This window comes from Hippopotamus amphibius, chromosome 1 (genome assembly GCF_030028045.1).
Source record: "Hippopotamus amphibius kiboko isolate mHipAmp2 chromosome 1, mHipAmp2.hap2, whole genome shotgun sequence".
In the NCBI taxonomy this organism is placed as follows: domain Eukaryota; kingdom Metazoa; phylum Chordata; class Mammalia; order Artiodactyla; family Hippopotamidae; genus Hippopotamus; species Hippopotamus amphibius.
Genome location: NC_080186.1, coordinates 214,066,711 through 214,091,272, shown reverse-complemented (window position 1 = coordinate 214,091,272; position 24,562 = coordinate 214,066,711). Strand labels below are relative to the sequence as shown.

The 24,562-nt window shown below is 38.9% G+C and overlaps 1 protein-coding gene across 3 annotated transcripts in view; it reads left to right on the top strand.

The window, feature by feature from the left end:
- JMY (junction mediating and regulatory protein, p53 cofactor) overlaps positions 1-14,233 on the top strand; it is a 63,731-nt gene extending 49,498 nt beyond the window's left edge. Inside the window, exons 8-12 of one of the 3 annotated variants that reach the window (XM_057740402.1) lie at positions 291-368; positions 2,171-2,266; positions 3,436-4,036; positions 5,095-5,405; positions 8,978-14,233. In XM_057740402.1, the coding sequence (XP_057596385.1) occupies positions 291-368; positions 2,171-2,266; positions 3,436-4,036; positions 5,095-5,402 (1,083 nt within the window). In that variant the 3' untranslated portion in view covers positions 5,403-5,405; positions 8,978-14,233. The remainder of the gene's footprint in view (positions 1-290; positions 369-2,170; positions 2,267-3,435; positions 4,037-5,094; positions 5,406-8,977) is intronic. The other 2 variants (XM_057740403.1, XM_057740404.1) reach the window with 2 other exon arrangements.
- The last annotated feature ends 10,329 nt before the right edge of the window (positions 14,234-24,562 follow it).

Genomic DNA, 24,562 nt, shown 5'->3' with positions numbered 1-24,562 from the left:
TCTCAAAGAGTTTCATGTGGCAGAGATGAGTAAAAGTGAGGAAATGGATATTTGGGGAAATCTCAAAGATAAATGTCATCTGCCTTATAATTTTGCCTACTACCAGCTTTGGGTGGAATACCTCATTGTAGGAGAATGAATCCATTAGTCATCTATTCTTCTTTGCCTTGTGAAGCTAGAGGAAAATGAAAGTTGGCTTAGATGAAATCTAGTTTTAAACCACCTTCCCCCCATCCCTCCCCCCCCACCCCCCCACACACATACAGCTCATAAGTTTTAATTTTCACTAGGTGAACATATGCATACAACCAGCATCCAGGTTGATAAACAATGTTAACAGAAACTTAAAGCCCCTGTGTCACCATCTAGTAAGTATCCTCTACCCCTGCAAAGGGTAAATTATCTTCATTAAATGACTTTCCCCTAGCTAGCAGTGGGAGGAGAGGTGATATTCACCCCAGGCCTATCTGTTACTCACTAAGCTCTTAAATATAACACTATGCTCTATGAAAAGCCCATACAAACCCATCAGTCCATGCCTGAATATGTCTGAAACTTTCTCTTTCCATTTGGGATCTTTTAAATAATAGTAAGATCTGACTCTGGAGATACCAGCTGACAGACTAGAAATATGATTAGTTAGTTTTATTTCTGAATTTCACATCCAACTATTTGTATATTATGTTTAGAGATGCAGATTCACAGTTTGAAAACACTGTCTCTTAGATAACTAATTTTTTCTCAAGTACTAAGCACTATATCCATTAGATAATACACTATAAGTATAGAAAAATCTCATCTCTGAGCCAATGCTACTTGATAGGCCTTAGAAGACCCTTGATCCCCGAGTATCCCATGGCATGTATCCCAATGTGGGAAGGTACAAGCTCAGTCCCAATTCCAGGTGATTACCAGATGTACATATGAGATTTTTTCAGTTCCTTCCTTTTGCTGGCTCAGCTATGTGAATGGAACTGAGTACGCGGTAGGGGCGAGGAATTGGGATAAGTTCTTGCGTCACTGGGTCTTTGAGCCATTCTGGGCTTTCCTCTCAAAGGAGAGACTCTACATGAGACCTTTATTTCTTTTAATGAAGAGCTGAGGTCATATCTTTTATGATTTCCCATCTGGAAACCTTTAGGATTGTATATAGCAATCTGGGACTGTTACTGAGAGATGTCTGATTTTTTATCTACTAATTAATGATCTTTGCGAACTCTGTGAGACTCTCCCAGTGAAAGCTCTCTAAAGGGAAAAGGTCTTCTTGACCTGCTGTAAGAAGAGGTGGAAGAATGTTCATCTTTACTCACCCTTGTCCCACCCTGACCATGAGTCCGGGGGCTGATTTATATACAAAGGATCCAACCCACCTCACTAAGAGATAAAAAGTGGACCCAATCTGTATTATATGTGATAGTTACATCCCTCTGGGGAAGTGGTTGGCCATCATGGCACTCCTCAGTGCATTCCCTAGTTGGTACTACATATCCGTCACCCAACCTTCTATAGTAGTGAGGCTGTCAAAACACTACTCCCACTCTTTATCTTCCTGCCAAGAATTCCACTTTCTTTCCTTTAGAAAGAGCAGTTTATGTTTAACTTGACCAGCATTGGGTGGGTGATGATACTGTTAATCAAGTTTGGGAATACAAAATGAAAGAGGTTTGGAATTGGGGAATGGGAAGGAAAAAATTGAATGAGGTATTAGGACAAACACTTAGATTTGTGGCAAGAGGAACAGGTTCAGTAACAGTAGACATTATCTGCAGAACATCAGGCTTGACCCGTATGTAATATCTAAATTACTGACCATGTGGTGGTTTTTTATTTTTAAGGTCAGCTATCTGAGTTAGCAGAGTATAGCAGCTGCAAGTATTGAATACTAAAATCGTTCAGGCCAGAGCCCCAAAGATGAAACATTTTTCAGTTTAGAGAAAATATTATTTTACTTTACAGAGTAAACATCTTTTAATTGGTAGTAGATGCAGAAAGTGAAACAACAATATCATTTCTGTTAACACTGATAGTATTTCATGCCACAGAACATTGCTTAATATATCATTCTTGGAGTAACGCAGCTTACATACTGGGAGAACACTTTTTCTCTATTAATGATAAAATATAATGGGACGCATCATAATGGAATTACCTTTTTTTTTTTTTTTACCAGAAAAGAGAAAAATTACATGATGAGGAAGAAAGAAAAAGTGCCTGGGTTAGCCAAGAAAGACAGAGAACACTGGATAGACTTCGAACCTTTAAACAGGTAGTAAAAGTATGGTCAATTTATTATTTTTCATTGCTTTTTAAACAGAGCTACATACATACTCCTATTGTAAGATTTTTTTTTATGAGAAAAACTTGATTTTCCCTTTGTTACTTAGAAAACAGAGTCATGGCAGTCCTTGGCTTACTAACTTCAGTGGTGTAAGAGGAACATCAGGGCCTCAGGGAAGCGTGGATTCCTTTTGAGTTAATAAAGTTAGTTCACAACCGATTATCCATTTTTAGCATCAACTTGTTATTAATTCTCTGTACATCAACCTGTGGTAATAATCTGACCAATGGTAGAATTAGAGGGTGGACCAACATACATGAGAAATGCTTCAGCCGTTCTCTTGCCAGGCTAATCCATGACTCTGGACACTGATATCACAGCAGCTAAGCATTTTTCCTTGGAATGTGCTTAAACTAGGTAGTTCTAGTTCTTAGCAGTGTACTCAAGAGCCTTACTTCTACTCTTTATTTGGAGGGCTCTCCTTATAGGTGAAGGAAGCTTTTGATCAAGAGTGGGGGTGGGTGGTAATGGGGTCCCTAACACAAGGATAAGCCTTGTGTTAAGAAAATGTTGTCTGTGAAATGCATGAATGCTGCATTTGACCATAGTAGAAGAAGGAGGGTTCTGTGTATCAGCACTCCAACAAACTTTATTTATTTGCCTTCTATATCCTATCATAAAATGTGTACATTGTTTTCAGAGCTTTAAAAAGTGCCACGTAACCCTTTGAAGAACATCAATGTTTTAATTTTTTATCTGTAAGCATTAAGAATCTAAGAATAGTTTTTTGGCTTTCTGCATACCAATAGCATATATATGTTTGACATAATTTGTTTTGTACTTTACACTGCTACTATTTTTCCATTTAAATTAGTACTTTTATTCACTAAGGATCTTTCTTTAATCATGTGGTAATTCTGAACAGTTGACCTCATAAGTGAATAAGAGGGGACAAGGATTTGATGATAAGCAAATAACAAAGAGTTTGATGGTAATTATTTGTAAAATACTACATTTTGGTATTTTGGTTTTCTGTACATTTTCCCAGAAAAATCACAAAAGCTCTAAAATAACCTCTTGTATTGGAGGGAGAAAATAAATAGCCATTTATTCATAAATTGCAATCTAACCAGTTATAATAACTTCTGATTTCTTAGAGATACCCAGGCCAGGTCATACTTAAATCAACCAGATTGCGGCTGACTCATGCAAGAAGAAGGAGTGCAGCCAGTCCTGTGTCCTCTGAAGACCAGTGTGATGCTGTGCCAGGAGTGCTACAGGTAGAAGAGAAAAGTGAGGGAGTGGAGGAAAGGGGCAAGCTCCCGTTATCACAGACAACAGAAGCCCAAAGCCTCACACAACTTGAAGATAATTCATTAGCACAACTTGAAACCACTTCATTACCTCTCAGTGGTGTTACCTCTGAACTGCCTCCCACTGTATCTCTTCCGCTTTTAAATAATATTGACCTTAAACCAGGTTCTGTTACAGTAGATCCACTCCCACCACCTCTTCCTCCAACACCTCCCCCGCCACCACCTCCCCCACCTCCGCCACCGCCACCACCACCACCTCTTCCTGTCAGTAAGGAGGACGCCTCAGAGACACTGGAGAAAGCTCTGCCTGGAGTGGAGGGGGGCGAGAAGAGGATCCCAAAGTCAGCTAGTGCCCCCTCAGCACACTTCTTTGACAGCAGCCAGCTCGTCAGCGCCAGGAAGAAGCTCAAAAAGACTGCTGAAGGTTTGCAGAGGAGGAGAGGTAAGTTAAAAAAGAGATTTTCGAGTTCATCTGTTGACTGCAGCATATAGTTAAAGGACTGTTTATTTCCTAGGACATTACAAAGCTTTAAACATTTTATTTTTGGACATTATTTGATAGCAAACAGATTTTCAAGGTCTCAGCATGGCAGAATTCTTACCAACCCATGTTTGCAAATGTGTGCAGACACAAATGTGGACCTGCTTGAGTTCTTTAGGCAAGTTTTTTAAATTACATCTTTTGACTTGATCTATTTGGAAAAGTATATATTAAATGGCTCCTTTTGTGTTAGAATCTGATTTTAAATCTCACAAATACAAGAAAAGGGAAGCTATTTGGTCAGGATAACATTGGCAGAACCATGTAACATTTGGCTACATATTTATTGAGGATTCTGGCATATCTTTGTATAAAGAAGCAAAGACTAGAGAGTAAGATGTATAATTTATTACATATCAGATATGCCTCAATAAACCAAGTAATTTTGACCCTTAGGAGGTTCAGCTTTCACGGAGAGAACATTTTATTTGCATATTGCATTTTAATCTGAGAGACTATCCTATAAAATAGGATAGAGAGTAGAATTTCATATGTAAAACAATTCTTAAAAAACAAAACAAACAAAACAACAACAAAAAAACCCCCACACACACAACCACCATAACAAACCAGAATTTAGTTTTTTTAAATTAAATGTGCAGTCTAGTCACTGTCTGAATTTAGATTGCACTTCTGCATTGTGGAAACCCTTTAGGAGTCTCACCCATAATATTACTAAAGATCGCCCCCAGCTCCCAGTCTGCTCACTTCTCTCACGAGGGAAGTGATAGGAGGACCAGTAATGCCTGACATGGAATTTGGGTTTTGTGGGTTTGTTTTTTTTTTTTAAACACACCTAATTAGTATCCCATGTGTTCTGTCAGTGTTCTGTCCATGCTTCATGGTCCCCTCTATAGATGGGTTTTCAGCATCCTAGGCTGTCACAGTCCTAAAGTCTGGAGGTTGTGCAGTTCCTGACTCTAAGTGCAACCCTAATCATTCTCTTTCATTTTCTAAAGTGAGCTCACCCATGGATGAGGTGCTAGCTTCCTTGAAGCGCGGTAGTTTTCACCTGAGAAAGGTTGAACAGCGAACGCTGCCTCCTTTTCCTGATGAAGATGATAGTAACAATATCTTGGCACAAATAAGGAAGGGCGTAAAATTGAAGAAGGTACAGAAGGAAGTCTTGAGAGAATCCTTCACACTTCTGCCAGACACGGACCCTCTAACACGGAGCATCCATGAAGCTCTTAGAAGAATCAAAGAAGCATCCCCTGAGTCAGAGGATGAAGAGGAGGCTTTGCCTTGCACAGACTGGGAAAACTAACAAGTAAATGGTCTTACTTTTTTCACTAGCATTCAGTAATACAGCTTTTATATTGGATGATGAGGTCTGTTATATTTCACTGAATCTGAGGTTCATTATTTATTATATAGCTCAGCTATGGCCTGGATCATAAATTTGTAAACTTCAAGTTTTACTTCCATAGTTTCTGGAAACATAAAAAAAGTACAGAGATGTTCCTATGTAAATGCTGTTTCTTTATATCCTGCTCATTAAAAATTTCTTCAGTAAAAGCTATATCCCAAGTAAAAAGAATAGTCTTATTCTAGTAAAGTGACAGTCTTATTCTAGTTGTAAAAAAAACAGAAAAGGCTTTTTCTAACTCAGGTATTTCAGTTGCAAACTGTTACACATATTGAATTTTGTTTTGTTAGCTGCCCACAAAGGAATCTAGAAAAGTCATTGCATTGTATGATTATTTAGCTTTCTAAGCCTTTAAGGCTTATCATTTAGGGCTTATTGTAATTACTGCATTGTCTAGATAAAATTGCAGCTGACAATATATAAAATTGTATACATATCTTATTAAGTACCCCTGTGGGAATTGGTACCCATTTGGCATTCTGTCAAGGTAATAGAGAGTTGTCCCCCACTACACTTTAATAAACTAATTTATAGTTATGTGGCACAAATTATGCTAAATACATAGAATTGCTAAAGATAACGCATGCTGTAAATCAGATAGTATGTTGAATTGCTAATGACCGTAACTGAAATGTTAAGTATGCAAATATATTCTATTAATCATTATGGTCTCTTGATGGAATATGTTTTTATGGGCTTTACTAAAAGGGGGAAGTAGGTGGGAGTAGGTAAAGGAATGATAAACTTATTCCTTGGCACAGTTATCTTAAAAACCCTGTGCCTGATATTAAGAATTACCAGGGAAGCTTATTAAAAATGCATCTTCATGGCCTTCAACCCCAAAGATTCTGACAGAGTAGAACTGATATATCTGTGGGCATATATCTGGATTTTAAAGACTTACTACAAAAAGACAAAATCCAGAAACTGTGTCATTAGTTTTTAAAATATTAATTAAATGTTGAAAGATACTATTTTGGATATATCAAAATATTACTAAGAGCAGTTTTTACTCTTTTGGGCATGGGCCCATCAGGAAAATGTTCCGATTCCACACTCCCAACCCCGCCCCTCCCTGCTAACATCTGCACTGTAGCTTAACAAAAAGCGTGAGGAATCTTGATAACTGATTGTGTGTTAACTTTAATGTGATCTAACAACATTTGATAGTTGTCCTGTCCTGCCATGTCCATGAGTCTTGGGACTGTTGGCACCCTTTTTTCCTGTTAGTTGTAGGGGCCTTAATTATCAGTTACTTACTATTTTTGGATCTCAAAATAATTTCAGGCTATTTGTGCTTGTACATATGTACACTATGATTTGTAGAAAAATGTAAATGTGTCCACTCAATGTGTGAGTGTCTAGAGACTCAGGTGTGTCTCACTAGGAATCTTTCCCACACTAGATGACTGTAGATTGTGTCCCACTTCACAGTGTTTGCTACTTATTGCCTTGTCCCCTTCAGAGTGTAGCTTCTCAGTAAGCTGCTAAACCTTTGCCAGAAACTACCATGTTGGCACTGATTAGGTGATCCCCCGGCTGGACCTTCACATAAGCACACATTTCAGATAGTCAAGTGGCTGGGATGTTATTTATAGCTTTTGGCTGCTAATTTAACCTTATGTCAGGTGTTAAGAATATGTCCATCATGAATACCACTTTGAGAACTGCCTAAAACTTTCCCTGTTTTGGCTGATTGTTCATGGCTGGTGTATGTAATGTTGAGAGGAACAATGAAATACTGCCAGAAAATGCATGAGCTGGGCTACACAGTCACTGAAGACTAAATGTATCGCACAGCAGAAGCAAACCACACACTAGTTGTGATCCCTACCGACTGAGTAGACATTGAAAAGAGCTATATATCACTGCCTGTGTGTGGTCATAGGAAGTCTTTTCTTTTTTCCCCTCAATATTTTATTTACTTGGCTATTCTGTGTCTTAGTTGTGGCATGCGAGATCTAGTTCCTTGACCAGGGAGCAAACCCGGGTCCGCTGCATTGGGAGCACATTGGGAATCTTAACCACTGGACCACCAGGGAAGTCCCTAGGAAGTCATTTTTAAAGACTCTGAACTTTTAGACACTTTCCTACAGATGGCTATATTTCCTATTAATTGGTTTCTTATAGATTTAAAATAATATAATTACATACTTGTTTTTGAAGAATTCCTTAAAACTTCATGCAATAAAAACTGAAGGTCTTGGACATGTTCAGCCTCATCCCCCTCTAAAAACTCATCTCAGACCTAGCTGTAGGTAATAAATAGTGTCCTTGAAGGGGATTTCTAAACATAAGGAAATTATAATCGTGTAGACTTTATTTTTCTAATTTGTTTCCTGTAGGGTCCTTCTTAAACTTATGAAGTAACTATAATGATGGTGTCCAATGGAAATATAATGTGAGCCATATTAGAGTTAAAAGTGATGGGTGAAATTGAGTCTTCAAAATCCAGTGTGTATTTTACACTTACTAGTAGTACCATCTCAATTTGGATGCCAAGTATTCATTGGTTAAATTGAATAATCTTACCAAAATAACCAAGTTGTGCTTAATGGAAAAATTTTATACAAAGCTTTAGATTTTAATTTAAATCAAATTCAAATCAGTTTCTCAGTCACAGCAGACACATTTCAAGTGCTCAAAAGCCACCTGTCAGGCTTTTATCCAACAAGTAGGTCGTATATATTTCTTCTGTGCTCTGGGCCAGTGCATGGATCTCAAACACAACTATTTTGAATTTTAAAAAGTCCTGGTAAAAGCATCCATTTAAAGACCAGTACTAACTCTGTCCTCTAAATCTTAATTGTAACAAAAACTCTGTATTTTAAAGATGCCATTTGATAGTTCTTATTATATTGACAGTTTATGAGGGAAAGATTTTAGATTACATTTTTCTTTAGTGTATAGTTTTGACATAAAATGTTGAGTAAAAGTGAAAGTGAATTTAACATACAGCCTTTTTAAAAAACTCTTTTCCCCAGCTTTATTGAGAATAATTGGCACACATCACTGTATAAGTAAGCCATACAGTGTTAATGGTTTGATTTACATACATTGTGTAATGATTACCACAGTAGGTTCACCTAACATCCATCTTAAAGAAAAGAAAAAGGAGAAAAAAGAAAAAAATTCTCCTTGTGATGAGAATTCTTTAGGATTTACTCTCTTAACAACTTTCCTGTATATTACACAGCAGTGTTAACTATAGTAATCTTGACATATGGCCTTTTAACAGTGATCAAAATCCATGGTAAAGTTATTTTGTTTTCATTTTTATTACTTTAAGAATGCAAACATATATATCCTTTTTAAGATGTTTTTTAATACATCATCTGTATAAAAAAGCTATTTAAGAGAAAAAACCATCATTGTCATACTGGATTTTATGAAAGGTGTGAGGGAACATGTATAAGTACTGTCTTTAATAGGCTGTCCTTTTTAATATACTGTGTTACTTTGTTTGTAAACAGGTGACTCAACAGAACGAGAAAAAATACCTACAGTTGAACTTCGGCTCTTACAAAATTGTAAACATTTGGTTCCACAATTGGATTCCATTAGATTCAAAGTGTATTTGCTCAGTGGTGTGAAAAAGGAAGCACGATTGGCAAGTTTTCACTTTTCCAGTTACTCGAGTAGACGGTGGTTAACATGAGTTTTAGATGTGCAGTGTTCCTAACTGCAACGAAGAAAAGGCCTTCTGAAGATTCCTGTTTTTTAAGCACCTTCCCCACCTGTCCACCCATTTACATCCTTGTAGTGGCCAGTAAAGCTAGGGGTCGCTATGAGTTGGAAGAACACTGGGTTGCCAGATCTACTGTGAGCTGCATTGAGACTGCTTTGAAATCCATTGTTCAGTGCACTGAATAGTCATCTGCCCAAAATACAGAGCTTCTTCCATGTCAGCTTAAATAGTGTGACACTCTGAAAAAGAAGTTAATCACAATAGCTATAGGACAGGAATTGGAAGAAATCAGATGGAAATGCACTGATAATTCCACATTACTCATCTTCAAAGGGATTTTCATAAAGATGTTTCACAATATCTGAAAAGATACATAACCATGGAGATACACCTATAAATGTGTTTACCACGTGATGCATTTAACATGGCATATTTTTAGAAGCCCACACACTTACAGTTTGTAAGGTTTCAGAGTAAAAATTCCATGCTTTTAAACAGCTCTTCATAATTGTAAATTTATAATAGTTTAAATTTTATGTGCAGCTTTGTTAATGAGAAGCAATACTTTGTAATTTGATATTTCAAATTATTTTTAGTCTTTTTGTTTGAACTATTGCTTGATTACTATAACTCAACATGACTTTCCTATTGAGAATCAAAAATCAGGATTCAGTAGTAGGGATGCAGATCTTAAGTCTTTTTAACATGCACCATTTAAGTTTTTATTATGCTCCACAGTGGGGGCAAAAAATGTGCTCTACAAACATGCAGAAAACCCTCTTTTGCTGGCATTTCACTGTCTCCACATGCTTTGAGTTGAATTTTGGGAGAGAGCCTTTGTTACCATCACTAAATTCTTAAACATATGTATGTAGCTCTAGGTGCCGATTTTGCTGTAATGGTGTCCTGAAGAATGCACGGAGCCGATACAAATTCTCAACAGGACTGTTGTGGGCTTGAATGAAGGTAGATATGTTGGACCCAGTTAACAGTACTCTGTAGAGTGTAATTCTGTGTAAGATAGATCTTGACCTTTATATGAATGGCTGATGTACCAAAATGAACTTTATTTCTTATGAGGCAATTTTCTGGCCTTGACCCAGAAAGCAGTCCTGGAGTAAAAGCCCTCCAACGTTTCTGAATTAGTGATTGTGAAGAAAAAAATGCTCACACTTTTGTCACTTGAAGATGTTATTTCCTTTAAAATAATTACGGAGAAAATTTTCTGCCAACAGGTTATATAAAACAAAATCTGCTGAAATGTTGACTTTATGGATGAGACTGTGAGCATTTTCACAGTATGTTGGCTTTACTCTAGCGTCATTCTCACCTTGTCTGAGAACGTTAGCAGTACAGATCTAGTATAATCTCAATTTTGTGAGTAAAATGGGGGCGGGTTGTAGATTTTTGTAACACCTTCAGCAGCTCATTGAAATATGCCTTTTAACCTAAAGAATGATTGATTTGATATATTTGAAAAATATTTTTAAAGCAAATTTGCAAATCTTAAATCATGTATCAATTTTATGCCTTTGGATGCTTATTCATAAGTTTTTTTTTATTTTGTTTTTTTTTTATTGACATTTAGAAAAATACAGGAGGATCTAGTGTCACATCAACAGCAAAATCACTGGAACTTTAATATGTCCAGAGAAAATTGCTCCCCGCTTAGTGTTACGGCTGGGATTCCATTAAGAGATGATGCTCACTTCCTAAAGGGTCCTGTAATCTGTTTTTCCTGAGCCATGTTGTTATCAGTCTCTAGCAGATAATGCAGGGTGTTCACACCTATATGAGTCCTTCAGGAGCGCATCCACAGCTGTAAGCACACCCCACCTCAGCGCTCCGGGAAGGTTATCTTCACACTTGAAGACAGTACGTTAAAACAGAACCTCACTAGCAACCCCCATGCTCCTTCTCTGGTAACAACTTTCTCCAGCACATCCACTTCCCTTCCTCCAAATTCAGGTTCCTCCTTCCACAAAGTTACATGTTACTATAGGTCATTAACCTTTGGAGCTCTCACAAATATTAGAATTTCAGATAACTACAGTCCATTTATCCAGTTGAATCCTCATGTTAATTAAAAAGCAGTTTCAGAGCCCAACAAAAATTATATAAGCATAATTTCCTTCTTGCCCCTAATAAAGTGAACATCTTTGTCCTTAGTATAAAATTTGTATATATTTAGTTATGATGGTACTTACATATGATCATGTTTCCAGTTCCAGATTTGCCTGTACTACTTATAACTGTCAGATATTTTAAATCATATATTTCTGTTAATGTATCATTTCCATATCCAGAATCCACAAAAGCTGCTTGCTTATGCTGAATCAATTTAGAAGTTAGTTTACCAATCTAGTCTCAACTGCAGTACACTTAAAATAGGAAAATAAGTAGATGATGACTTGGATGTTTGGTGGTTAATGTTACTGCTCACCTGAATGTCAATTCTGAATATTTCTTCTACTAATACAACTAAAATTATATATATATATAATCAATGTGGCCTGTATAGAAAAGGTATTCCTAATGATTTAAAATCCTAATGGTACTGTAGTGTAGCAGTATGAGGAAGAAATACCTGGCTAAAGAGTAATTTTAAAAGGTGAGAATTTCTCAATGTATATTTTATAGGCTTACTGGGTTTGTGAGCAGTATAAAAACAATCATTCTTTAGTTCTTCATTGTGGAACTGATGCATTTCTATAAAATGCACAGCTAGAACAGTTGATCAGGTATAGTATTTCCCTAGTGAGAATAAGGGGGCTTTTCTCATTATGTGAACTCACAGAAAATTTTCTACTCTGAAGAGTGGGGGGTGGGGGGGGGAAAGCCTTGTTTCTGCAAAGCTGAACTGCATAGTAATGTTTGTTAACATATGCCATGACCTCTCTATGTCATAAAATGTGTTACATTGTAAAGCATACTTTGGCCATAGCAGACACTAAGAATTAAAGCTCTTGTATCAGTGGAACAAAATTTAATGGGCAGCACCCTCTCTGTATGGAATGGGACCAGTGTACAGTTATTACAGTTTAAATTTATACATTCCCTAAGACTCCATTTTTAAATTGCGCTCATTGTCTGTGTTTATGAGGAAAGCCTTTTCTTTCACTACATACAAGTTTTGTTTTGTTTTGTTTTTTTAACCTTTATAATTTATTATGTACTTAACACCAGATACCAACTGTAAAGTGCTAATGGGGTCCTTAAAGGCCTTATCAGGGAGTTGGAATTTCATATACTTATACCAGGTTATTTGTAAAATGTCTTTTTGAACAGCTATAAAACATTTAAAAACTGTGGCAGATGCATTGCTAACATGCATCCATTTGATAGTGAAAGCAGAAAGCTGAACAAGTTGTACCTAATTCTTGCACTGAATTTAAATAATATAAAGTTAAATGTGCATTTTAAATAGATTTTACTTCCCATTTATTGCTTAGCATAGAAGAACAACTATGCTTAGTGTTAGCGGATTGACCACAAGGTTGATTTTAGATGGAAGAGAGGTAAGAAAGTAGAAGCACCTTACTATTGGAGCATGTTGCATTTATTTACTGCTACTGAAAAATTCAGTAGTTATTTCTGAACTTTGCTGCAAAGTGCTCTTTATTTAAAGCACATTAAAAAAGGCTCTGCTTAATTGCTTTGTAAAATGAAGCAGTGGTATTTTTTATCCTATAAATATAGTCTAATTTAAAAAATTTTTCCTACAAAATGAGTTTATGTTGCTGTCTAAACTATCATCTATGTAAAGGATTTTTAAAGGTGAGAAGGAGTCTGGATTCTGTGTATGTGTGCGTGTGTCTGTTTTAAATGTTTGCCCATTGAATTATTTCAAAGATATGTTCTAAAATTTTCTGTTTTACCCACAGTAAATGTACAGCTTGGTATTTGAGGGATTTAATTGATTGAAATCCAAATTCATTAAGTGTCTCTCCCTTTCTCCAAACACATTTATTATGCCACTGTAAGGTGCGTGTACAAAAAATACCTCTGAGGCTGATATATTAAGTATTTTATCAATGTTGTACTGAATCTCAAAGCAGTCATTTGTTTTGAGGGTTAAGAGAAAGTTTTGGGTTTTTTAGTCAGGTATGACTAAGAGAGGCTCCAATTGGTGAGTTAAGGAAAGTCTGTGGAAAGTGATTTGAGATGTATACAAAAGTTATGGGTGTTGGTTAAAGGGTTCAGTTTTAACAAGGGAAGTTTTTGGTTTTTGTTTTTTAAATTTGCATGTTCTATGCTTAACTATCAAGGAGTGCAACAAGTTATTCCAGCTTTCCCCAGTACTAATCACAAGATGTCACTTTCCCTTCACTTGTGACCAAAGAAGGGTAGACAGTACAACCCATGCAAGTGACTTCTGACTTCGACTTGGACAGAAACCCCACTGCTCCATTGAGTTTCTTACTGTACTGTGTGTCCTGCCAAGTGTGAAACCATAATATATAATTTATGAAAAATCGAAGGCTACAGATCCTTTTGCATGAATAAAAGCCCATTAGGATGAATGAAACTGACATGTTTTTTAGCCTTTCTGGTTAAATGAAAATTTTAATGGCAAACCAATTCACCACTTACTAGCTTTGTGCAATATTATAATGGTAGAAGCAAAACACTAGCACATTGTGCTTGGCTTTTCAGGATGGCTCTAACACCATTACACTAAATGGACAGTGTGTGATATGTATTGTAAATGGCAACTCTTGCAAATTTACAATACTTAGATATGCTCAATTAACATTCTAAAGTATTAAAGTACAAAGGAAAACTAAGCAAGCATTTAGAGCAATACTATGAAAGCTCCAGTAATTGTTTTGACTGTTGCCTTTTGCTCTTTAGTGCAACTTTCTGCATTGTAATTACTGTATTGCTTTGTATTTCATGTTTTTTACACCCATGACTTCAGAGTTAAGTACTTGTACACCAAGTATTGCAATCACCTTTCTCTTCTTGTACATGCAGTGTAACAACATACAGTTTTGGTGCTTAACGATATTCCTTTTCTTTAATAAAAGATATTTATTGAGTTAAGCTCATTTTGTTTGTTTAAAATAGGAATGGTGGTATATAATGTCACTTTGTTTCTAATAAGAAGGAGCATAGCAAGTTGTGCATTTGTTATAACATGATGAACAGGATTCAGACTCTCCATCCCTGTACTTCTGCCTCTTCCTGACCACTATTTGTAACAAAATACGGTTTAGAAATGTTGACCTCCAAAGTTGGAAGGGCCTTAAATGCCTTTCATTTTAGCAGTCAATTTGTGATCATCTAAATTGGGGGAGATTGTCTTTGCGTTTGGTAATAGGACTAGTGTAACTAGAACCTAGCAGATTCCCTGACCCGATGCGGACTTGCTGCAGCCCCCGACACATAAGAGGCACCATCCAACGGCCCTTCTTTAATGGACTTAGGTCTCAGGTTCTGCCCAGGGCCTGAGTAAAGGCTCCAGTTTCTCTCTCTACCCTACACAGCTCAAATCAGTTCTGCTTCTCGGATCATGGAATTTTTGTAGGTGGCTAATTTTTTTTTTTTTTTTCAAGGCTAGTCCCTACATGAGAAGATCCACATCTTTGTATTAAATCCTTTTCTCCCTCCTTGCTTCCCTCCCTCCCTCCCTCCCTCCTTCCTCCCCCAAGCCTTCATTTAGAAAATGATGGGCTGAATAGGAAATGGCACTTCTTTCTGCTCCAGAATTCTGGATTAAGGGAGCCATTTCTTGGGGATTTCATTTCTTCTTCCTCAGGGATTAAGGCCCCAAGGAAGAGTCTTACTTCCATGTATTCCCTCCATATATATATCTGAAACTAAACAGGGCTTTCATTACTAGATGGTTTTTCTATGAGCATTTAGAGAATGGGTTTAATAGAAGTGCTTTAGCTAAACTGATAGAATATCACTTTCTGCCTAAAAATGAATTAACTTTAATACATTAATTCAACTCTGAACACAGTACATCCTCGTCCACCCTGGTGAAAATCATGCTGTGGCTGGTTTGGAATGGGCTTACTGGGCGACGTACCAAGACAGGCGAAAACCTCTCCTGGAAACCTAGGCTCTGTGGAATGCTTCAGTCCTTTGTGCCTCTGTCGTTGATCCTGACCTTGCTGAGGTCTGTAAACTGGTTGAAACTTCATTCATTCTTTGCTACAGGAAGCTGTGTGGAAGAGGTTTAAAATTATTTGGTGCAAAAGCACCAACGCCCCATCATATTCTGACAGTTACTGAAAGTTTATTTCCCGAGCACTCTGTCCCTCTGCCAAGTGGATACACTTTCCACAGAGACCCACAGCTTTGTTGCTAACCAGAAACTTAATTCTTCCTCACTGCTAACTTCTTCTCCAGATCTCTTTACTAACAATCTTGCTTGTTCACAAGAACTCACCAGTTTTGTGCTCTCATCATTCTCTGAACTCAACTACTTGTCAACTTGTTAGCTGCTAACAGACCGCTGGCCTGTTAATCCTTCTACAGAATTCAAATGGGTCCCTCCTCTAATCACAGTCACTTCCTACTTTACCTCATTCCTGCCTCTTCCACGTGGTCTTCCTATTGCTGTGGATGACTTAATATACTCAGGCCATTAAGCATCTTTTTTCCCTGTCACCAATTCCAGTGGCCAGGCCTTGCCATAGAGTCCTGGGCTTCCTGGCTCCACGCTGATTACGGAAATTGTGCACCAATGCTACAACGCTTTCTGTGGGCTGACTGTGGTATCCTAAGTCTAGCCCTAGTATCTACATTTTCATGCTCAGCTCATGCCTTTCCACCTGCACATGTGTCTAAAATGCTGTTCTTATAATTTAAATTCCATAAAGTGTTCATTGGAAAGCACGTAGGCAGTATGTGTCTGGCCCTCCTTGTGTGTCCACATTCTTAATCAGAACATTGAAAGGAAAATAAGACGTGAAAGGAAGAATTACAGAATCTGATTTGATCTTCACAATTCATTTGAGCCATAAGAAAAGGGTTTAGGTATTAAAATTGTCTGGGGCGACAACTGCTAAGTGGCAAGGAGCTTTGCTTTACATTTCTGCTCCCCTGTGCGCCAGCCCCCCTCCCCCAATTATTCCCCACAGCATCTTCAACTTCCTCTTATCCCAAACCCTGTAAGGTGCAAGTGGTGCTTAGCGTTCAATTCAGATGGTCTGGAAAAAGAACGCTTCATTCTAGGCTAAAACTAGGCCTGAGCCTCCTGTGTTGAGATATGCTAGAGAAACGCTTGATCACTAAAACTCTTCAAGAAAGATAAACAGTATCAAAGACATCAAGATATGACTTCAAGTAATATTCAAATAAAGTCAGTCCAGAAAAAGCTCTTAAGTTCAAATCTCTTCAGAGGCAACTTATTTTAAGACAAGAATGAGTTATATAGCAAATTCTTTTGAAGTGCTTTGGGTGTAGTAGTATAGTGCTAGTAAGCTGTGTGGATTTAGGAACTTTGTTGCCCAGAACATAGTACCTGCAAGGAGAGTCATGGGGACATATATATCCCCGCATATAAACCCCTAGACCATTATTTGTCTCACTTCCAGTGATGTCTCAAAGTTGCACATGCTGGGGTGCTTTCTCAGCCTCAGCAGCTTATCTGTATTCATGTGTTTCTAGAGCTAGAAAATCCCTTGAGACAGTCTATCTCCGTGGTTATTTGGAGCCCTTTTATATTGAAATAATATTTAAAAGTCCTTTTATCAAGTCTTTACAAGTCTATGAGTTTGATAATGGTTTCTGAGGAAAAGCCGTAAGCAATTAAACCCACTGGCCAATTTCTGTCAGAATAGTATACTACCAAGAACAATTAAAAAGTTATTTATCCCCAAAAGCATTGAACTTCCTCCACCAACAGATGTTATACTTAATTGAAGATGATAGATCGGCAAACTACAAAGAAACCTTACCTTGTTTATAACCATTTTCCAATGGAAAGAAAATGAAGTCTAGCAGGAATCAATCATGCAGTTATTCCTAAAACTTCCTATGAAAGATTTAGAATAAGAAGCACTACTCTGGATTATTTTATTTTGCAGATATTCTACAGTGTGTAAATATATATATTTAAGCTAGAACAATAAATTAACATTGACTTGGGAGAGGAGTAAGATGAGGGAAAGTAGCCAGCGTGAGCACTTTGTGATATAATCTTATTCAAAATTACATTATGCAAAAGCCACACTATGGCTCTACCGTGGAAGCAGTCCAGTTGGCTAAAACATCCCATAAATGTTTTAGGCCAAAAAAATGATCTTTTTCATGCTTAAAGACCCTAACCTCTGGAATCCTCTTTGAGTAAATGTTCAAGTGTTCTAGTGGCTCAACTCTCAATTTAAAAATTCTTTGGTCTTACCCACAGGCTACTTTGTGACCCACCTCTTTTCAGAAATAGGATGGCCCACCCAGGCAAGTGTCTGGGTCAGGGCCAAGTTGTGAAACAGAAGGTTAACTCTTCCAACAACCATCAGAAGATGCAGCAATAAATTCATTGTGACCCAGCACTTTCTGGAAGGTTTTTACATTTCGATTATGAATTTTTCTAATGTTATCTAAGCTTTGGTGGTTACATTAAGGTGAATCACCAGAAGGTGACACCTAGAATATTCTCTTTCCAACTCCAGCAGTGCTTTCACGGCACTGTATATAAGCATGATGATTTTATACTTTGGTCTTCATGGATGGTTGAAATGAAAGAATATCCATATTTTTAGACTTTCTTCATGACCCTTTTCTCTATCTTCTTATTCGCACCTTTCCCCATGGTTCTAAATGACGTTTGTGTCATAATGATTCCCGGTTTTGTTTTATCTGGCCTATACTTCTTCTCAGAACACTAGATCTGTATGTATTCATCTGCCCAGTGATCTCTTCATTTGGATGCTTCATGCAGTTTCAAATATAAGACATCCAAAATGGTTTCCCTGACCCCTACTCTCTTAAAACCTGGACCCAATCCTTCTTAGTTTTACTTTTTTAAATTCCTCCAGGTCTGCAGTTCAGAACCTGGAAGTTATCCTTGCTGCCTTTCTCACTCTCATCCTCCATATCCAACGAGCCCATCAGCCCTAACCCCACGTTATATCCGGGGCACCCACTGCTTTCTCTGTCCTTACCCCCACTGGTCCAGAGCACATTCATCTCTCAGCTAGGCTACTGCACTAGCCTCCTAACTGATCTTTCACTGCCACTCTTGTCTCCTTCCAACTTATTCTCCATTGAAAAGTGGTGAGGTCATGTCTCTCCCCTGCATAAAACCCTCCAGTTACTTTCCATTGCACTTAGAATAAAATCCCAAGTCTCCTTCGTATGGATGACAAAGATGACTGTGGTTTGGCTCTTCCTATCAGCCTCGTGCTTACTGAGCTCTAGCATCATGTACAATCTCTTTCTTACCTTAGGGCCTATGCACAAACTGTCCTCTTCCTAGAATTTTCCTTGTTTAGTATGACCAACTTCTATGTGTACCTCAAAAATCACGTTGAAGTCCTGACCCTCAGTATGTGTCCCTTTTTTTTTTTCGGAGATAGGATCTTGACAGCAGTAATCACATTAAAATAAGGTGGGCCATTTCCACTATGACTGGTATCTTTGTGAAGTGGGGAAATTTGGATATAGACATGTATAGACAGAACATGATGTGAAGAGACATAAGGAAAAGATGGTCACCTGATGACCCAGTTGAAATGTGTGTATCCTTAAATCAGAAGACATATGCAAGAATGCTTATAGCAGCATTCTTCGTAACAGCCAACAACCAGACAACCCAATGTCCATCAGCTGATGAATGGGAAAATTGTGGTATAGCCCTAAAATGTGGTCTAGTCAGACGGTGGAGTGCTATAGGATAAAAATGAATACAACTACACAAAACGATTTGGACGAATCTCACTGACATAAAGTTGAGCAAAAAGCAAAAATATCTAATATATGATTCCAGTCAACGTTTTAAAAAAAATACACGAAGCTAAACTATAGTGTTTAGGATATTATTTAGGTGGTAAAACTAAAAGATAAAAAAAGATTGGCACAAAAGTCATGCTAACGGTACGTTTAGGGGAGAGGAAATCTTCATGACAAGAAAGGAGCATACAGAAAGCTTCTGTGGGGCTAAGCTTTTATTTCTTGACCAGGGTAGTGGTGAGGTGAGGGTTCACTTTATAATAATTCAATAAGCTGTGCATTTATGTTTTTGTATTTCTCTGATTATGTATTACATTTCCAATAAAAAGGTTTTTAAAAACCCTGATCTAGAGTTCTTTTATTAGAATTCTAGACATTGCGTCTAGAATTCAGTGGGCCAAAAACTTTTCTCTGCAAAATAATTTTCATGCTTGCTCTACAAAACAATGAGAACCATATAATCTAACATTTCACATTTTCCATTAGTTGACAGGAAATCAGAGACAAATTTAGGGCTCCAATGGAAAAACCAACTCATCTCAGACTTCTGGTCTACACAGCTTCTTTTAGTTGGCTGTGTGTGTGTGTGTGTGTGTGTGTGTGTGTGTGTGTGTGTATTTTAAATTCTGTCTCTGGGTGTTTTAATATTGTAAGTTTCCTCTTGGGAAGTAGGTGGGAAAATCTTTAGAAATTTCATCAAATAAAAAGAAAAAGATTTTGCAACAGAGCGTGGCATAGTAGTTAAGAGCAAGGACTCTTGAGATACTAACCATGTGAATTTGGACAAATTGCTCTCAGTGCTTCAGTTTGTTCATCTCCAAAATGGAGACAATAATGATATCAACTTCATATGGTTGTTGTACGGGTTGAGTGCATAGAAGCGTGCCTGGCACATATATGAATGTTAGCTATTATTACTTGGAAGATCTGATACCAAAATCCTTCACAGAGAACTACAAAGATTTGAGTAATTTAGAAGCAAGGACATCTGAGAGTAGAATAGATTCTCCTGGCTAATCTGAAAAAGCAGCAATAACCATACGCATTTCCTTCTTCAATAGAACATAATTTCAGTTACATGACACAAAAATGACTATTATATGATAGGCAACATTTTAAATTAACAAGAAGAAAAATCCTTACCTTCGTGTTTACTCTCTGTATACAGAAAGAATTGGATGCAGTTGAAAAAGTTAGAATTTCTATTTTCTGACTTTGTGCAAAGGCAGACCTAAAGAATCAAAATATAATCCAGCATTGTAAGGAATGCCAACATACTTCCAGTTCAAGATGGTGGCGTGAAACATGCATTTATTGATACTCCCTCCTAAAGCCCTAACATGACCGTAAAGGAATAAAGAACAAAAGAGGAGAAGATTATGGACAAGCAATGTCAGTGTTTGGAAGATACACGGGAGGCAAACGGCTTACGTGAGTGGAGGGAGCTGACCTGAGCGTGCGCAGTGAGACACCGGAGCCCGCCGAGTCCTGCGGAGTCCAGCACCCCTGGGAGGCACTGTGCTCTTTGACAGGTGGGGACGCGGTATGAGGGGGAAAGGAGGAGAGTGGTGAAGCCTCACACAGGAGCACGAGACCCTCCAGACCCTCCTTTCCCCCAGCAAGAGCCTAGAGGTTCATTCCCTGGATAAAGGCTGCCAGAGAAGACCTAGACTCAAACAGCTGTTCAAGAGGAGGGCAGAGGGAATGCTGAACACGGAAGGGTCGAGTTACAATCTACCTGTAGAGCCACGAGGCCCCTGGCTGCCGTCTCCTGCCTGGTTCTGAGACAGCCCTCAGCTAGGTATATACACCCCCAGAGGAGTCTGGAAGATCCCGTTCTGGAGAAACTCAATCACCCCGGAGAAAATACCAGCACGTGGTGATATCTGGGTGTGAGGAGAGATGGAGATTTATCAAATGACAAAGCTGGCCTCCCACCCAATCAACTTACCCCCGCAGCCACCGGTCCACCAGCTCTACCCTCCTGGTCCCCTAGAGCTCCCAGGGTGCCCCTGTAGAATATGAACAGACTGCTTTCAGTCACGGACATTTTCAGAAAGTCTCCACATAATGGACAGACACCAAAACAAGCAAGGTAACTAAGAAAACAGACAATTCAGGAAGCAGTAGGACAAATTAAAATTAATTTTGCCAGAAAAATAAGGCAAAATACTACATCCATGAAACAAGAATGTGTTGCAAAAAAAAAAAGGAATCATCTGAGATCAAAAGATATGACACAGGAACAAAAAGTGACTGCTGACATTACAGATACAGTACGGAGGTTTAAAAGATAGAGAGGCAGAATAAACAGCTAAAGAGGTAGAAACGATAGAGGATTAATTCAGCTAATCTAATATCTGATGAATGCCAGAAAGAAGAGAGAAGTGGACGAGAGAAAATTATTAAAGGAGCCATACAATAAACTGTTCTGTTTGCTACAATTTGAGTTGGTTTTTCTTCCATGTGCAACAGAAGGATTCTCAGATGGTCCTCCAAGGAGCGTTCCAGGAGGATGAGGGCTCAGAAATGCTCCCCGGAACGGGCGACATGGAGGTTACTGGTTACCTTGGAGAGAGCACTTTAGGCAGAGCAGTGGGGGCAGAAGCCAGAGTGGAGAAGTCTGAAGAACAAATGGAAGCATAGGAAATGGAGATAATTCATGAGCCCACAATTCTTTAGACATTTTTCAGTGAAGAGGGGAGAAATCAACTGACAGCTCTAAGGGTTAAGGGCAGATATTTTTTAAAGGCAAGAGACACTAGAGCATGCTTGTGTGCTGATTAAAAAATAGTAAAAAGTAAAAGTGACTTGAAACAGCAATTGTATTCCTGTCTCTTAGGTAAACAAAAGACTCTATAATGAATAAATCAGTAGCAAATAGAGAAGAAAATTAAATTCTCTACTTCCGGTGGCCCAAACACCTTTGACCTCAATGACGGGAATGATTAAAGTTCAAAGGATTAGAGGAGTTGGGGAGAATTTTTTTTTTTCCAAGTACCCATCTCAGTTCTCCGTGATTATATATAGATTATATAATCTACTCTGGTTATTAATGAGCTTTCTAGATAAAGTTTCAGCTCTTCTCCCACAGTTTTTCAGTGATTTCTTGTGTCACTACTACACGGGTTTGATTAGCCCACATTTAAAGCCAGAACTTTTATTATCCACTGGCTCAGCAAGTAATTTAACCATTCAGCACTGACACCACGCCCCCGTAGAGGCACAGGTGTCTGCGATGTGAGGGGGTCTCTCCCTCACGGGATGTATTGGGCAGTGTTAGACCCGTCCGTCCACGGTGCCCACACAGGAAAGGTGTTTTTTGCAGCCACAGCACAGCATGGCCCTCTGGACAAGACGAAGTGACCCGGAAAACAGTACCATGGGGAAGGGTGGGCCCCACCACTGCCAGCACCTCTGGGAAGTGCTGCTGCTTGGTGATCCAGGGGCCCCCTCACAGGAGGAGCTGCCGATTTGCTTCTTCAGCTCAGGGTGAGTCTAACAATCCGAAGTCTTCTTCCAGAAGTTATTGTCCTATAGTCATTCTACCAAACTCTACAACAGACCTTCCAGGGAATCTGTGTGAGGAGCAAGACATGTTAGCAGCACACCGGCCGACCAAAGGGCCAAGGCCACTGCGAACTTATACAACCAGCATCTCCGTCTCCCCTGAACCGGCACCGGCGTCACAGGTGCCATCCAGATAGCCCTGGGAAGCAGCCGCACGTCCCCGAGGGGACGTCTAGGCCCCGTGAAAGCCCACTCCTGCCCAGGCAGGAGGGGCCAGATGCGAGAGGAGGAGACCTGGGCCTGCCAAACTGTAGCTGGGAAATTAAAGCCACGTTAGACCGAGTGTTAGTGGAGCTTCCAGAAGGCCCAATTTACCGCCTGGCAGGGGCTGCTTCACTGGAAGAATCTGATTCAACTTCAGTCAAGAATCTGCTGTGATGAATGTTCTCTCTGTGTGAAATATCTGCTATTTCAATAGCCATCAAGGGAAAATATATGAGGAGTAAAAGGAACAGTAATGAACAAGAAGCATTTCCCATCACAGAGAATGCTTCTACCCAAGAAATAATTTTATTCTATTTTTGCAAATGCAAATAAGAATGGAAATTTAACATGGTCATTTCCACCATGGAACAGGCTTTTGTAATTGCTGCCAAGTTCTACAATAATGATAAATGCCTTGTATTCATTCCCATGCTGAGGTTTGATCCTTACGTTTCCTCACAGTAGGCCAGAACGGAGAATTTGCTGCCTTTCTCTCAGCTAGAATCCAACCATTTTACAGCTTGCATTAAAAAAAAAACCCAAAAAAACCCAGAAAACCAAGGTGCAGCAGGCAAATTAAGCATGGATTTAGGATCTGGCTACAGATTTTGCGCTGAACTTTTTCAATAAGTGATGAGCCAGTGTATTAAAGTGGAGAGATTCCTGGAGAGCAGTGACTTTTAGTTCTGTTTGTGCTGTGTGTGCTTAGGCCAGTCACAACCTTCTCTGGGCCTCAGCTTCCTCCTTTGGGAAGTTGAACAGGAGAGTCTCTGAGGTTCCTTCCAAATCTCACATCCTATGATTCTCTAAGTGGTGCCAACTAAATCAGTCGCTCCGTGTGGCCTATAAAGGAAGAGTTGGCCTATAAAGGAAGAACGTGCCCTACAGCTTTCTAGTTTCCGAACAGACATTCAAAAAGTAGAATGGAATCCACCCCCGAGTAGACACATACCACCTCGGGCAGAGTGAAGGAAGAAATCGGTATTAAGGATCCTGACTTGCTGAAAAGACAGGAAGCTGCCCGCCACCATGTACTTGCCTTTGTTTGCGGAGCCAGCTGGCTCTCAGGACCCCAGAGGGCTGGAGAAGGCCAGGGAGTAAGGAAAGCTCAACCAGCCCGACGGCATACCTTGCTTAGCTCCCAAGGCAGTTCTTTGTTCTGGGCTTTACCTGAAATCAGAAGATAAACTCTTTTCCTACAAATTCATACATGCTGCGCAGAACCTAAAGGGCTTTCCACAATGTTTAAGAACTATGTTGGGTTCATCAACCCTTTTTTAATATCATGGCCCCGCAAACCTTACCTGCTGCCCGTTATATATTTTCTTCAAGCCTCAGACTGAAGTCAAGAGCTTACCAAACGTTTTCCCTGATAACTTTAAGAAACAATTTGTCAGCTGTATTCATTTAAAGTATACATTTTGATGAGCGTTGACAGTTGCATCCATCTGAAATTACCATCACAATCAAAATACAGAACATTTCCCTCCACCAAAAGATCGCGTGTACCCCTCTGCAGTCCACGAGCAACCCCTGACCTGCCTTGTGTCACTGGAATAGATGAGTTTGCATTCTCCAGAATTTTACATGACCAGAGTATACCGCATGTTGTCTTGTGCCTGGCCCCTCTCATTCAGCACAATGAGATTCGTTTCTGTTACTGCATGTATCGTTTTGTTCCTCTTCATAG